This window comes from Pleurodeles waltl, chromosome 5, assembly GCF_031143425.1.
Source record: "Pleurodeles waltl isolate 20211129_DDA chromosome 5, aPleWal1.hap1.20221129, whole genome shotgun sequence".
Taxonomy (NCBI): Eukaryota; Metazoa; Chordata; class Amphibia; order Caudata; family Salamandridae; genus Pleurodeles; species Pleurodeles waltl.
Genome location: NC_090444.1, coordinates 1,759,599,457 through 1,759,616,962, shown reverse-complemented (window position 1 = coordinate 1,759,616,962; position 17,506 = coordinate 1,759,599,457). Strand labels below are relative to the sequence as shown.

Genomic DNA, 17,506 nt, shown 5'->3' with positions numbered 1-17,506 from the left:
CTCAGATCCACCGCCTGAGGATGTGTTATATATTCACAAGTTGATGATTCTATGGTTAGAAGTATCCAATCAGAAGAACAAGAAACTCATCCTCACTAACAATCTTTCTGGTGGATATTTTATCTACCCGCAGATTCTTCCCCCAACCCTCCCACTTCCCCGGTCTGTGAACTGAACTCTTTTTCTATCTAAAAGGGTCATAATTTAGAGATCTGCACACTGATCATGCCAGTCTGCAGATGGGCTCTGCATCAGAGGTCATGGACAACTTCTGGAGCAGAATCACACTGGTTCGGAGCTGGACAATGCTTCTTATCAGTGAGCAGGAGTACTGGGGAATATTCAGAAGGTGAGGAATCCACGGTTAGATATTGCGTCTCTAGCAGAGAGGTTTTTACTGAAGGGAATTAACTTGTTCTTCTGTGTCAACTGTAAATAATGCCTGTACAAGTGTCATTTCAAATGTGGAATGGCTAGCAGCTGTGGGCAAGATTAAGGCCTAGACCATGGTCTGGTTCCTAACTTCAAGAAGGTAAATACTGCAATGTCTTGTCAAAATGGAAAAGGTTACGAGATTGATTTGCGAAGCTATTTGTACATCTAAGTTGGTTTTACATTTCTGAAAGTATTTACTCGGATGAAGATTTTCATCAGAGCAAATCTACTCAAAGGGGCTGGCAGCAGGCGAAAAATGGTTGTTCCATAACTGGAATGCTCTGTGAATTTGTGACCACCCACAAGCCTAAATGTTGATGGGCATTCACCAACTCTTCTCCAACCCAGAAAAAAGGGGATACGGTTGAAAATGCACCTTTGACTGGGCCTCAATGAAACGTTTTTCAGAGTGGGAATGGGAATAAGGTGGGGGATTAGAAAAATGTTTTTTTCCCATGGGTTAAAATATTTTCCTACTGGAAATAAAAAATAAAGTGGATTTGTACTAGCTGTGCAAGTTATCACACATTGTGTGCATATTAGCCCATGCCAAAAATAAATTCGCAAACGTTTGCTAGGGGTGTGGTTTGCAGGTTACCCCCGTAAATTGTTTTGACTTTCCGCAAGTCCTAAATCTACCCCAGTGCAAGTTCATATATCTGTGGGTGCAGATGTGTGTGTTTCTTCAAGAATGGGGCTCCTGTGTTTTTTTGTTTTTCTCACATTACCCATTATGTTGCCATCAAAGGTTTACACTCATCTCCGGGTCGTTTGTAGACTGTGCCACTGGAATCAAACTATACCTTGCAGATGACTCCCAAGTAGAGCAAAACTGGTCCTGGGTTGCCTGTTTTCTGATTCAGGGAGCACCTGGCTTTGCAGTTTGGGCTGGACTGTTCCCATTGGATCAGGGTCAAGGATTATTTGCATATAACCTGGGCCCAAACTGACGTTGCATGGTGTGCAAAATAATGATGGATTGGGATGGAGCCCCAAGTGATTACCAGTTGCTGAGTTAATTCAAGCATTCCATCTGTCACTGTTTTGTATACTTATTGTGTAACCTTAAGTGGCACCAGTATGTCCAAATGTGGGTCCTGTGCATGTGACACGGGTATAGACTGAGATGGCATGATGCGCAAAATAACGGGTAACTACTAGTGGCTGAGTAATTACTAGTGGCTGAGATTAATTCAAGCATTCCATCCATTGCTTTTTTAATTATTATTTTTTTGTCTGCATGTCCAGTGGACAAAATAAAGCTGAAAATGTTGTTGTCCTTGATCCCAAAGAATGTGTCATGGTCTTCCTGTCTCTTTCACTCTTGCACATTTTTCTTCAATGTTGCTTTCTCCCTTTGTCACTCATTTCCTTTCTTTCTCTTTCTCCCTCTGTCATGCTTTTCTGACTTTCTCTCTCTCTCGCTTTGGTTTAAAATCTGAAGATTAACAGTAAGCCCTGTTACCCAAAAGTGAGTGCCAGTGCCCACACCCGCAGCCATGGGCACAATTTAACCACTTCCGAAATGCATGCTACTTATCACCATCAGTCCAACAATAACAAAAATAAATGTGTATTTTATTTAAGTGTTGGGTTAGCATTGCGATTCTGTGGCTGTACTTGAGCTGAGCGAATAAACTCTAAATGTTCTTGCAGGAAAAATAGAGCTTCAAATGAATTTGATTGGTGACTCGGAACAACTCAGAAGAATCCAGTTTACACATCTTGCTGTGTCTTGAATCTTAAAACAAAATTAATGTTTTTTCTGATGTGCTTGATCTGGTCCTGGCATGAGATGTCTTCTAATCACTCTTCAGAAGCCATCCGGAGCTTCCAGTGGGAAACTGCTTCTGCAGGAAGTGGTCAGCTTTGTTCTTTGTGTTGCATCCTGATGGGACTGATTGTTTTTAGGCTTTGCTGTGTTTACTTCAAGACTGACCCGTTGGAACATAGGCTGACTTCCTTTATAAACAACAGGAATTTATTTTCACTTCTAATATTGACACTTGAGACTTTTTGCTTTATCCACGTTCCTTATAAATTTGCTTCATTTTAGTATTTGCTTGTGTCTGCTATCACAGTCTAGAGACTTGAAACTAGTACTTTTCATTCAGCATTCACCATTTTCTACATCATTGGATTTTTCAATGTTACTTCTTCTTTGTTGGAGGGGCAAGATTGGATTTTGCAGAGGGAAGATTAGAACACGTTTCGATGCCTAATCTTTGCTGGGCAGTTTAGTAAATCAATTTAATGAGACATGAAAAAGGTTAAGGGCAAAGAAGTTTCCATGTGAAATGTGAAGAGCTCTTGGAGGACCAAAGCATATTTTCAAAAGATGGATGGCAGCAAGAGAGCAGAGGAGACAATTTCTAAAGCTGTGAAGCAGCTTGATATTCCCACGCACCAATCAGGTGTTAAAAGTTTGTATTAGGACCTGGTCTGCACCACGTACTGGATGCAACAAGCAGAAAGCATCAGCAAGTCCAACCAGCTCCTGTCCATCTCTTTGTACTCGCTTCCTCATGTTTTTCTGGAATACACCTGATTATAGTCCCATCTCTCCAGATCCTGCCCATCTCTTTGTTCCTTCATCCTTGTCTTTTTTTCTGTGTTACCCTGGTTAGATTTCCCTGACCCCCTACACAGATGATACAGACGTATCCCTGATACAGATCTATCCATCACTCTACAAGAAAAAGAAACCTGACGGGTATCTCACATACCTCCCTGCTGGATACTCACATTTAGGGGAGAGAAGTTTGGAAATAGCAAACCCACCAGATTTCTTTTGAGAATTAGGAGGTGTCTACTCTGTTTTGGACACACCTCCAAAGTCAGTATACACAAACCTACAGTTATATTTGTGGCTGTTTACTGTACCCTGTCCTATTGTAAAAGTGAAACTTTCATGGTTATAGTACAGAAACTAGTAAAGGTGAACAAAGTTAGAGAAACATTTGTAAAACCACTAAGAATCGTTGCTGCTAAGTGAGAATTCTAGTCCACATTTGTTCTCAGATCTGCTAAGCGATATAAAAGTTTCCCCACATACTTTGTGGCAACCCATGCTTCTGGGTCGCTGACGTATAGAAAATGTCCATGGGATGCACATGGCTCACAGATGGTAGATGGTCCTCCTCTTCATAACAGGAGATGAGGTTTTAAACCTTTGTTCTTAGTTAGTGATTTCCTGGCTCGGATGGCTTAGTAGCCCATTCCTGGCTGAGAGCACTTGGTAACATGTTACTGGGCTGGCCACTCAGTGACCTGTTGCTGTGCAAGGTGGAATGACAGTCTAAGGCGGTCTCACAAGAATCCAGCACAGAAGCTGTTAGTGAATCGTACATTATTAACGCGTACTAGAGTTATACTCGGTTTGTATTGACATTTTTCTGTAAGAAAGCATTGTTTGTCGTTACATATGATTATAGCCGGGCGCTCTCAACAAACCTATTTAAGCCCTATCAGCTTGTACCTGAAACACAAGTAGGGAAGCTAGTGAGATATAATACCCTAATTATTAAGGCACTAGGCCCTTCATGATTTAGTGCTTTGTGTCATATGTCGCAATGGATGTGGTTTCACATGCCTTAAAAACAATACCTCATCTTTTGTGACCGTCACCCAGGCATCTTGGGCTATGGTTGAATATGTGAAGGGATGCTCAAGTTGGTGCCTGGTAAGGGCCTGCTCCCCTGCGTCTTGCTATACACATTACTAACACAGTGTTTCCCACTAAACACCACATGTATCTTCACCCTGCACACCACTCCAACCATAGAACACAAACACACAAGCAAGGTGCCTGCTTACCCTTCTCTTCCAATACCCTCAACTTTCGCCTCACAGCTACTCAATGCAGAATGCACTATACTTCTTGTTCAGAACAACACACACAGCAGTCCTGCATGCCACAAATGTCTCAAAATGTATTGCCACATTTAACCTAAATTGCATGTTCATTACAAAAACCTGGTTCTTTCGCACAACCACATGCACACCCTTAATTGTCTGATCCACAAGACTGTAGCAAAGATTATAAAGACAGGAGGCGTTGCAATGATACAGCGATTATTGTGTCCCTCATCAGTGCTCTCCCAGTCATCCTTTAACTTCTTTGTATCCCTTTCCTGGAAGTGCCCTCGGGCAGCAGCTCAGACCCTCACATGACATGAGTTAACCCTAGCTTACTTGCTAACTGGTCCAGCCTGCTCAGGACCACATAAATGTCTTGCTTGACAACATATTCCTTGATAACTTTAACCTCCCAGGAGACAGTGCAACCAGGACCGTAAAAGCCTATGTTGTCAGGGGGTAATCAGCCCATTGTGTGAGAGCAGGACACAGCCTGTTGACATGTAAAGTGTGAAGGACCCTCCCTGTCCTCAGCCCAGGATGGCTATCAGTATGCAGATGCCCCTTCTGTCACACCCAGCCCCTCCTGCGTGATGGCTGTCAGGAAACTATGCACCAAGTGGAGCTGTCACTCTGCCCTAGACGTGGATTGGAGTCAAGCTGCAAAACACTGGAGTTATAGCACAGAGAAATACCCACTTTCTTAAAGTGGCATTTCTAAAATAGTAGTGTAAAAGCCACCTACACCAGTAAGCAGTATTTCTCACTACCATTCCAAACATACCAATCGGCAAGTAATGGGCGGGCATTAAGACGCTTTGAAGATTATTATTTTTCTTTTTTACTCACAGATCAGAAATTACCACTTTGACATATATAAGGAAATCCCCAATGCTAACCTATGAGAGGAGCAGCCGTCACAGAAAAACGAAATAGGCTATTTGTCACTACTAGGACATATAACACATATAAGTATATCTCCTACTTTTTGCATACACAGCACCCTGCCACATAGCTATCTAGGTCCTACCTTTGGGATGACTTAGGTGTAGTAACAAGAGAGTTTAGACCTTGGCAATTAGTTTGAAATACCTAGTCAATGTGGCAGTAAACTGGGCATTCGGGCACTGCAGAGCCAGGCCTGAGACCAGTTTGAAAGACTACCTCTGTGGGTGTGCAATCAGAGCTGCAGGCCCACTAGTAGCATTTAATTTACAGGCCCTGGGGATATGGTATGCCACTTTACAAGGGACCTGCATGTAAACTAAATATGCCAAACAGGTGTAAGCCAATTATACCAAGTTTTTAGGGGTGGGAGCAGATGCACTTTAGCACTGATTAGCATTGGTGGGGTGCCCAGAGTCCTAAAGCCAACAAGAAGGGTCAGAAAAATAGGCAGAGAAAGGCAAAAAGTTTGGGGACAACCTTACGGAAAGGGGAATTTTTAACACTCACCAAAGGAAACACCTTTAACCTTTTATATCCTCAAACATACCCAAACTCCCATGCTACACTCCAGAGAAAAACTGTGTTTATCTTGTAATAGTAGCATTTGACCTCCACCACATCTCACCTCACAATGAACATCCGAATGCAACTAAAGCTTCTCCCTCATGGAAGTCTTCACTAAATTCATGAATGACCTACTTGCTTTCTCACGAAACAATTAGAATGAATCCTGTGGGTGGAAAATATTTTAAGATCCATATCCTATCTTGCTCTCCAAGATTAATCCAATACAAAGATATGGTGTTTGTGATAAGTCGACCTATGGACTCAAAGGCATTGTGCAGTTGTTAGTTTCGAGGTTTCGCCTGCACGACACCTGTGCTGTGCTTGCGATAAATCTTGTATTTAAAAAAAGAATAATAATAATAATCTTCAAAGTAGCTTAGTGGCTTACTTGCCACTGGCTAGCTCCAATGTCAGTCTAGTTTCCTTGCTTCCTGTTGGTCAGCACCGCCTCTTCTCCTCCGTCTTCCTTCTGGGCTGCGAGTTTCATCCTGCTGTGGAGCCTGCACCAAGTACTGCTTCCAATGGCCAGTGTCCTTTCACTGCAGGCTTCTCCAGGTACTCTTCCCCCTCCTGTCCCTCCCCCCCCCCACCTCACTTCTCAACAAGGACTCCTAGTGAGTGCATGTCTCTGCAGTCCCTCTCCTTCACCCTTGCTTTTTACCTTTTAGTGTCCCCTCTTACCTTTCTCTCTAACCCATTTTTTTAATTGTTTATTGCAGGGTTATATAGCACAAACTCGACCTGAAGGTATTGGAGCCCTTCACAAGAGCACTGCGCAGAGGGCCATATGTTTCCCTCCCATTGCCCTGCCACCTCTTGATGTCCTCTTTGCATGAGAAGCAGTGCCTAACACTGGGTGGAGGTCCAGGTGGCTTGAGGATCAGGAAGGCTAGAAAATGATGAGCCATACTTTCTCTTCTGATGCCATGTATTGAGCCTTACAAGATATCCGGCCACAAAAGATAAACAAGCATACGCAAAGCCAATAGGTTTTCTGTATTCTAAATCTATTGGCTTTGTAAAAAAAAAAAATTTCTTTTTTTTTCTTTTTTTACATGTAGCACAGCAGTTGAGTACTGGCATACTATGAGTATTGGTATTGTACACAGTAGATGTTTCAGAAAACAGATAATGTCTGTAAGCAATCCCTAACAATGGAATATGCTCTCAATTCATGGGGACCATATTTGAAACACATGATTTTGCTTGTAAAAGTGGAAATTGTTACAGGATCCAACTTTTCAAGATATTTAGTGTTAATTAATTCAGTAAACCATCTCATGGTGCAGAACTAGGATAACAAGTATTTTATATGCCTCTTTTTTTTTTACTTTTTCTTTTATCAAGAAAATAATATTCCTTAACGTTACTAAATTAGAGGACATAGCACGAGTTCCATAACTTTTGTAGATGTACACAAAGTCAATAAATATTAAGTAATTTTTCCCAAGGACATTAAATTCAGCTGCTTCACCCTCCTTTGAGTCGAATTTTGTGGAATTGATTTCCACTGAATGTTAAGATAGATAAGCCACGGTTCTTTTCATTTAAACAATACCTATAGCATTTCTAGGTTCTTTCCAGAAAGGTAATCCAATATGTAACTTCAAGCAATCAGGTTTTGGTTTGATAAGCTTTCCCAGTTCTGGCAGATGCATGAAATGAAGCACAAAGATATACAGTGGTTTCCAATGATGACACAAAAAAGGGGAGTGGGGAAGCTAAGTACCCATACCTTCTGGTTTCAAAGTAAGAAACAAAGAACTTGCCTACATTACGTTTCAGACTGTTGACAGTGTTGTATACAAATTTAGCAGAAAATAAATGTGCTCGTTAACTCAAGCTTCATCTGGTTTGTGATGAAGTGGACATCTTGGGAACAGGCTTGAAGCTTGCGAAATCCAAATTTCCAAATCAGAGTTTTGGACCTATTCGAGATTTATTCAGCACTCCACACACATCCTTGATCTACCGATCCTCACATGGCACAGATGCAGTCAGTGCAAGTGTCACATTCCTGACTAATGTGCATGAAAACATTGAGGCTGTGGACCTATCGGGTAGTTTGCCCTTCCTTGTTCCTGACCTGTGAATAGTGGTGCTTTTAAGTTCGTTGTGCTACACAACAGAAAGCATCCCACTGAACGTACTTAAAGCAGAATGACTTAGAAGTCATAGTAGACCACAGAAACATGCATTTGAATTTCATTGTCCCGAAGGGGCATAGTAAGTTCCCTTTTTTTCTATCTCAAATAGGGAAATGGCCTATCTTCAGGAGAAAGCCTTCTCTCCTCGAAGTTCAGGAACAGTCTGAGCTAGGTGGTCCTAATAGTCACATCCTGATAAGAAGTATCACACAGCAGGCAAAACAGATCCTCTATAACATCTGACCTCTCCTCATTTCCATTAAGCCTGGATCTCCCATCTGTCTCTGACGGTGGAGTTCTGTATACCAAGGTGACTAAACTGAAGGGACCATATGTCACCTTACAGGGCACATTTTTATTGAATCTGAAACATCTCACGCGTAAGGTCCTCTCATTACAATTGGATGGCATGCATGGGTTACTAATTAGAACTGGTTTACATAATCCAACATTACGCAGGTGCACGTCATTTGAACAGCAATGCACTGAACATGTTTTTGCTTATTTACGCTAAACGTTTATAGTTTGAGGCACAGCGACTTTGATAATTAGTTTAATCTAGTGCTGAAGCCTTGATTAGAATTTGGTTTCTTGATCAGCAGACTAACTGCTTAACCACATTTGTGGGCTTAACTGTAATTCATTAGGATAACCTTTCAGATGTCAAATTCTCTTGTGTATATTATGTTTTTTTTGGGTGGGAACATAAACTACTATAATAACAATCTGTTGCGGATACTGTAAGTATTGCTGAAGTATTATTAGAAAATAATTCGTTATTTATATATGTATCTTCGTTTCAAATCGTTGTGTTTTGGTTTTAATTCATGCTTTCTTTGTAGATGGTAATCCATACAAATGCAGTGCTATAACCACATTGCCAATTGTATGGTTAGATCACGAAAGCAGCACGGATTGCAGGCCCTTGGTGTCTGTAAATTATTTCTCATTGCTCATATTTCAGTGCACCATCCTGATTCAAGGGAGAAAATTGTGCCAGGATCATTTTTGGGAGCCTTGATACGGCTGACATTTCATTGAGGAGATCTTCCACCTTGCCCTTGTTAGAAAGGTCTTAAGTTCTGTATTATTGTTCATGTGCAAAATGTGCTCGACAACAAATGCTTTGCACACCCTAAGATTTGCTCAACTAATTACTAATCTCTGATTCTACTTTATATTTTTAAGAACTGAAGTTTGCCATTTCAGTACCACATTGGAACACCTGTACAAAATGTAATGTATGATTTTTCTAGCTTGTAGAGATGCTGTACATTTGTACCTCCTGTAATCCGTGTTTCTGCTTTTCAGACTGATGAATGGAGGCTGAGCTATGTCAACAAAGAGTTCTCTGTCTGCCCTTCCTATCCTCCTGTTGTGATTGTGCCAAAATCCATTGATGATGAGGCGCTCAAAAAGGTGGCTGCGTTTCGCCACGGTGGGCGCTTCCCTGTCCTTAGTTATTATCATAAGAAAAATGGAATGGTGAGTATATTAAATAACATTACTTCTGTCATTGTTGCTAATGGTGTACCAAGCGTATTCTTTTCGATCCACCCACTTGACGATGTGTTGACACTGACAGTAGAGCTGCCAAGTGTCACTGCTACAAGTGATTGCATATGTTGATTACTGTATCAGTTGTATCAAGTCATTGTATTCTGGGTGTCACAAACACCAGGACCTGCGATTGTTGCCTCTTTGCTTTTCAGCCTTTTTTAATCTTTCACTTGCGCACTGTGGTCCAATTTATATAATGTTTGTATAATTAATTCCTTCCAGCACCTTTTCTTTTTTTTGGGCGTCTTTGTAGTTCTTAATTTTCTGATGAAGACTGCATTGAAGTCTTTCCATGTATGTATAATAGCTTTGGGCAAATTGCTGAATTTTTTTTCAGATTTAGCATGCTACCCTGAGATGATCCTAGATGCGTAGTCTTTGGAAAGCTAAGGTATGTATCTCAGAAAGTGTTATCAAAGGCAAATGACTTGTTCTTTATGCTTAATAAAACGCAAACTTTGACAGCTTTAAGGAAGACTGGTTTGTGAGTATTGGACCTACTGTATATGTGTGTGTGTGTGTGTGTGTGTGTGTATATATAGATATGTATATATATATATATATATATATATATATATATATACATACATGTCAATGGCATGTGTAGCTGCAGATACACATGCTATGCATAGCTTCCGCCATCTAGTGTTGGGCTTGGAGTGTTACGAGTTGTTTTTCTTTGAAGAAGTCTTTTTTTGAGTCACTGTATCGAGTGACTCCTCCTCTCTGTCATATTGCGCATGGGCATTGACTCCTTTGTTAGATTGTTTTCTTTCCGCTGTCAGGTTCGGACGTGTTTCCTCTCGCTCTGAGATTTTCGATTTGGAAACTTTATATAACTTTCTTTGACCGTCGGTATTGTTTTGTTCACGTTTCTATCTATAGTTGAGCCGATAGTAGAGTCGAAAACCAAATTACTCCCTTTTGGGCGCGAGCCCCCAGCTCAGGCCTGTCTGGCCTACCACGCCGAAGCCTGATGGATCGGACTCCATTCCGATTCTGTCCTCGATGTCACACGAAATTTCTGTACACAGGCCAACATGTGGTATGTAATCTGTGTCTCTCTCCCGACCACGGAGAAGAAGACTGTGAAGCTGTTGGTCGTTCTGATCCAAGAAAACACTGCGTGACCGGAGAGCCAGAAGACTGGAAATGGCGTAGATGACTACAGCATACATCAACACCGTTGAGGAAGAACCGGCCCAGACGGCAGTTTCCATTCAGGACACCGACTCCGAAGAAGACACAAGGCGGATAGCCAACTCATCACTGCGGGTCAGCACGTGAGGACGACTGCCCCTACGCCCACTCTTAATAAACCATTGAAAGACTTGGGTGCACCACTGCCAGAAAGCCATGGTTCGACCTGAAAGAAAATAATCGGCGGCCGATCTTCGGGTTCGGCGCTGAAAAAAGCTACACTAACTTCGATACCGGAGTCGAGCAAATCTACCAAAAGCTCCATACCCGAACCGAGCCGGTGTCCACACTCTTTAGAGTGAAAACCTCGACGTCCTGTCTCAGAGCCGAAACAACAGGCTGTATTTTCGGAGCCGAACAAATTACCAACTTCGGAGCCGAAAAAGTATTTATACACAGAAGAACAAGGACTTTCGAGCCGATTAAAGCAGAGCTCAAAGACATTTGATGAACAGTCCTCTAAATCACCAAAAACATCAGAAAATATTTCTGAAGACTCTGACATTCAATCTATTCTAGAAATCATGGATGAAAAGCAGTCAGGGATTCATATCCACAAGGAGACTGGGAGGATCATTGCTGCACGTCCTCCACAAACAAAACGAAAGTTGGCTTTTCAGGAAGATCTTGATACTGCTCCACCACCAGCAAAAAAATGTAAAAGAAAGGAGAAGCCATTACCCTTGCAAAATTCTCCACCACATTCGCCACAACTTTCTTTTTCACCACCACCTATTAGCCCACCACCATTACCTTCACCAACTCACTCACACACTTAGTCGCATGGTGATACAATTGATCCTTGGGATCTGTATGATCCAGATCCCATACCAACAAATGACCCAGACCTCTATCCTTCAAAACCTTCGCCACCAGAGGATACAACTGCATACACACAGGTCATCTCTAAGGCAGCTGCGTACCATGGGGTACTAATGCATAGCGAGCCATTAGAAGAGGATTTCCTTTTTAATATGTTATCCTCCACGCACTCACGTTACCAGTGCCTACCAGTGCTGCCTGGCATGATCAGGCATGCAGGCGAAATATTTAAGGAACCTGTTAAGGCTAGGATTTTAATACCACACATAGATAAAAAAAATATAAGCCTTGACCTACAGATCCAGCTTATATCACACATCAGGTACCTACAGACTCTGTTGTTGTCGGTGCTGACATAAAAAGGACCAATTGTCAGGGAATACACCTCCCCTTGACAAAGAAAGCAGGAAGTTTGATGCTGCTGGCAAGAGGGTAGCTACACAGGCAGCTAACCAATGGCGCATTGCCAGTTCACAAGCCTTGCTAGCAAGATACGATAGGGCACACTGGGACGAGATGCAGGAATTATTACAACACCTGCCAAAAGAACATCAGAAGAGGGCTCAACAAATTGTTCAAGAAGGTCAGGCAATAAGTAACAACCAGATAAGGTCTGCTCTTGATGCTGCAGATACAGCAGCTATGAGCGTAAATACTGCTATAACCATACGCAGCCATGTATGGTTACGATCTTCTGGATTCAAACCAGGAATACAACAGGCAGTACTAAATATGCCTTTCGACAAGAAACACCTGTTTGGTCCTGAGGTAGACACCACAATCGAGAAGCTCAGGAAAGATTCAGACACTGCTAAAGCAATGGGAGCCCTATACACAACACCTTATACAGGCTCCTTTCGTAAGCAAGAATTTAGAGGAGGATTCAATCCCCAATCTACAGATGCTTCTACCTCCCACCCTAAACAAGGCCAACAACAATACCAGAGAGGGGGATTTAGAGGCTCTTTCAGAGCCATAGGCAGATTCCAAGCCTCAAAAAGCGTCACTACTCCATCAAAACAGTGACTTCATAAGTATGCCACAACCTCACACATCTCCTGTGGGGGGCAGACTGCAGCGATTCCACTCTCGATGGCAAAATATCACCACAGACCAATGGGTACTTATCCGCAATGGTTATTGCCTAGAATTGATTTCTGCCCCTCCCAACATTCCCCCTCATTATCACAGGTTGTCCCCAGAACACAACATTCTATTACAAGAAGAAGTACAATCGCTGCTACTAAGAGGCAATAGAATTAGTTCCACAATCTCAACACGGAACAGTGGTATACTTACTATAATTACTCATTCCCAAAAAGGATGGCACTCTCAGACCCATTCTAGATCTCAGACCACTAAATCTATATATCCCGTCAGAACACATTTTTACATGGTAACTCTGCAGGACGTCATTCCACTACTACAAAAACAAGATTACATGACTGCATTAGATTTCAAAGATGCGTATTTTCATATACCCATCCATCCAGGTCACAGAAAATACCTAAGGTTTGCGATAGTGGGAAAACACTACCAATTCAAAGTTCTGCCATTCGGCATGACAACAGCTCCAAGAGTGTTCACAAAATGTCTAGCGGTAGTAGCAGCTTACCTAAGAAGACAACACATACATGTCTTTACTTATCTAGACGATTGGCTAATACAATTGAGCATTATTATACAATGTCAACAACACAGGCAATACACAATAGAAACCCTACATACATTAGGGTTCACTCTCAATTGCCAAAAATCACATCTTCAGCCAGCACAGGTTCAACCTTACCTAGGTGCTATTCTCAATACACAAAAAGCCTTAGCCTATCCAAATACACAAAGGATAGAAGCTATACAAAATCTCATACCACAAATAGCCAAATCAGCAGTATATGGTAAGATTTATCATGAAACTATTGGGAATGATGACATCTTGCATAGCAATAGTACCGCATGCAAGACTAAATATGAGAACTCTACAACAGTGCCTCTCACAACAATGGTCTCAAGCACAGGGTCAATTGCACGATCTAGTGTTGTTGGACCGCCAAACGCACAAGTCTCTTCAATGGTGGAATCTCAGCAATTTAATGAAGGGGCGGTCATTTCAAGACCCTGTGCCTCAGACCACAATAACAGATGCATCAATGATAGGTTGGGGAGCTCATCTCAACAACCTTACCATACAAGGGGAATGGGATTCAAAAAAGTTAAATTATCACATAAACCATTTAGAATTATTAGCTGTGTTCCTTGCCCTAAACGTGTTTCAACCACTTCTCAAACACCAGACTGTCTTGATAAAAACAGAAAATATGACCACCATGTATTATCTAAAGAAACAAGGTGGGACACATTCATCTCAACTGTCCCTTCTAGCCCAAACAATATGGAAAGGGGCAATTCACATTCACATTCACTTACTAGCAGAATACATCCCAGGAATGCACAATCAGTTAGCGGATCTCCTAAGCAGAACACACCAACATATACACGAATGGGAGATTAACTCTCCGGTACTTCAAAAGTACTTTCAAAAGTGGGGGACACCAGAAATAGACCTATTTGCAACAAGCAACAAAATTTCGCATCCAGACACCCACACCCTCTATTCAAGGGAAATGCTCTGTGGATCAACTGGTCAGGGATATTTGCTTACACTTTCCCCCCTCTCCCACTACTTCCATTTCTGGTCAACAAACTGTGTCAAACCTCTCTCACTATGATACTGATAGCCCCCACGTGGGCACGACAACATTGGTACACAACACTCCTAGACCTCTCAGTAGTACCTCAATGCAAACTTTCAAACAGACCGGATTTGTTAACACAAAACAAAGGACAAATCAGACATCCCAATCCCAGTGCTCTCAACTTAGATATTGGGCTCCTAAAGTCATAGAATTTGGATACTTGCAACTTCCATTAGAATGTATGGAAGTTCTCAAAGAAGCACGCAAGCCTACAACTAGACAATTCTATGCTAACAAATGGAAACAATTTGTTTATTAATGTCAATCTAAAAATACTGACCCACTTACAGCATCAATACAAGAGATTGTATGCTACCTACTTCATTTACAACAGTCAAATTTAGCTTTCTCATCTATTAAAATTCATCTTACTGCCATATCAGCATACTTGCAGACTATACAACATACCTCTCTCTTTAGGGTTACAGTTATTAATGCCTTCATGGAAGGACTAAAATGTGTTATTGTACCGAGAACACCACCTGTTCCTGCTTGGAATTTGAATATTGTCCTCACAAGACTAATGAGTCCACCTTTTGAACCCATGCATTTGTGTGAGATTCAATTTCTAACTTGGAAAGTTGCTTTCTTAGTAGCGATTTACTTAATTATTTTTTTTCACAAATCTGTTTATTATTTTGTCATATCATAACATTGAACTGCACCTGGATAACAGCTTTGTGCAATTACAATTCACTTGAATACGCATATTCGAAAAAAGGTAGGTGTCAGATCGCATTATAACCAGACCTCCAGTCAACATATTGAGCCATAGTTTGCCCAAGCTCACCCAGCTCATTATTAACTGTCATATAAGTCACAGAGAGAGGGTTCATATGCTAGAAGCTGGAAGCTTGCAAGTCCTTAAAAGGATAACAGGCAGTTCCATAACTCTGCAAACCATTCCGGAGGATCAGCTCATTCCTACCTACATTTGAATGTTTTTGTTTCTTGCTGGTAGGCATATAGCGTAAATAGATCGCAAATAACAGTGCAAACAGTAACAACTGCTGGAGTACTATTTATACAGTCAGTAGATTGCAATTCAAGCGCCTTACAATCGGCATGGGAACCTCTCTGCATCATCCAATCATATCAGTAGAGGACGGGAGCTTATACAGGCCTCCCCTTCCCCCATCGCACTGCTCCGCTCCCTCAACAGGCGCACATCCACATCAACAGTTAAACTGGTACCTCTGCAGCCGGGCACCCACTCATACTCTGCAGGCATAACAACATCTCTTCCCAGCTACCCGACAGCGGATATTTGCACAGCCCCAGCGCGTCTTCTCTTTTCAACGCCACTCCCTCTGCTCCTGCCCACACCTCAAATGAATATTTCCAGGCCTGTTCAGCTGGTGGGTCAGTCGATTTCCACCTACGAGTTATCAGGAGCTTAACCGTTATCAGGCCCAGGTCCGTGAATCGCACCGCAGCTCTATGCCGCTCGCCTCTTGGAAAAAGGCCCAGCACACACACCTCCCAGGTGAACGGAACCAGTCGCGACGTACACTCCGAGAGGCGGCCCACCACTGCCCTCCAGAAGCAACAGAATGATGGGCAGGACCATAGCATATGTATCATGTCTGCATTTATATAAGAGCAACGGGGACAAGCTGCATCTTGATGAGCAAAATATCTGTTAATTCGAGTCGGAGTGAGGTAGGCCCTGTCAATGATATAAAATTGGATCAAACGAAATCTAGAGTTGCAGGGTATGTTAGTGTGGTCGGAGAGGGCTAACTTCCACTGCGCATCCGTAACCGAGGTGCCCGCATCCCCATCCCAGGCCGCACGGAGCGCATCGCATTCTAGGACTTTGTGCGCCCGCAGCGCATCAGTAAACCATCTAATCAGGTGCCGCCCCTGCCCCATCACCTGTATGTACTGTATCAGCAAGTGCGTGGGAGGGGCCACCAACACATCACCCCCACCTGAACATCAAGGCCCTCAACAATGAGTTATATAGCAAAAACTGCCCTGCAGGCAGCCCCGACTCCTGAAGCCTAGAAAATGGAATTAGCCTACCATCCTCGTAGAGGTCACCTAGTGTATACAACTCCGCCTCATGCGACGCGCGCAACTCGGAGCCCGACGTGATCTTAGGGCTACCCGGAGTACCCAACAACGCCAAGGCTGGAGCGAATGGGACCACCCCCCTAGTGAGGCGGAGGGACCTGCGATAACAGCTGTACGCCACCTTGAGGAATAATTGTTCCAGCGGTGTCACGCATGCGAGTGGATGAAATAAGTGCGATACCTGCATTAGGGACCAAGAGCCCTGCGTGGACGCCGTATCCGCGAGATGAAGGCCCGCCAGCCATTTGGACACCCATTGGAGCGGAGAGGCCAGGTAGTAATGCTCTAAATTAGGAACCGCTAGGCCATCTCTCTCCAACAGCAAGTACAGTTTTTTCAGCGCAACTCTGCAGCTTCCCCCATTCCAAATAAATTCCCTCAACGTTGATTCTAGACTCCTAAAACAGCTGGGGGGGGATATAGTGCAGAAGGTTAGAAAAGTAATATAATAGGCGCTCTAAGACTATCATTTTTAGGAGCGCTATCCTACCTGCCACCGACAGCGGCAGCGTCTGCCAGAAAGCCATTTGGGATTTGATCGAAGACACCGCTCTCTTAAGGTTGCCATCAACTAGGTCTCCCTCCCGGTGATAAATACGGACACCCAGATACCGGAATGTGTGCGGCTGCCATGGGACAATAATCCCAGCAAGACAAAGGTCTGGGTTCGGAAGCGTAGAGTCAAAAGGGAAGAGGCATGATTTGGACCAATTGACCCTGAGGCCAGATAACGAAGCAAATCGCTGCAACAGTGTCCTAACCTCTGGGGGGATCCGCGCAACATCCCTAAAATACAACAAAGGGTCATCAGCATACAACGATGCCACATGTAGGCCATCCCCCAGGGTAATACCCCACACAGCCCCCTTATCACGTAGGGCCGCTGCCAGGGGCTCCATGGCGAGGGAAAAAAGCAACGGGGAAAGGGGACAACCCTGCCTCGTACCTCTGCACACACCAACCGGTTCTGATACTATGACCCCCATCTTAACCCGGACCTGTGGTTTAGTATATAACAGCTTAATCATCCGAGTGAAGTGAGGTCCAACGCCAAACCACCACAAGACCTTGAGCAGATATGGCCATTCTAGGGAATTAAAGGCCTTCTCCAAATCCAGGACAAGACATCCCGCCCGC

At 43.0% G+C, this 17,506-nt stretch overlaps 1 protein-coding gene across 1 annotated transcript in view; it reads left to right on the top strand.

Moving 5' to 3' along the window:
* Positions 1-17,506, top strand: part of MTMR9 (myotubularin related protein 9) — a 207,379-nt gene that overhangs the window by 81,608 nt on the left and 108,265 nt on the right. The window contains exon 4 of the mRNA XM_069236161.1: positions 9,267-9,440. Coding sequence (XP_069092262.1) covers positions 9,267-9,440 — 174 coding nt within the window. The remainder of the gene's footprint in view (positions 1-9,266; positions 9,441-17,506) is intronic.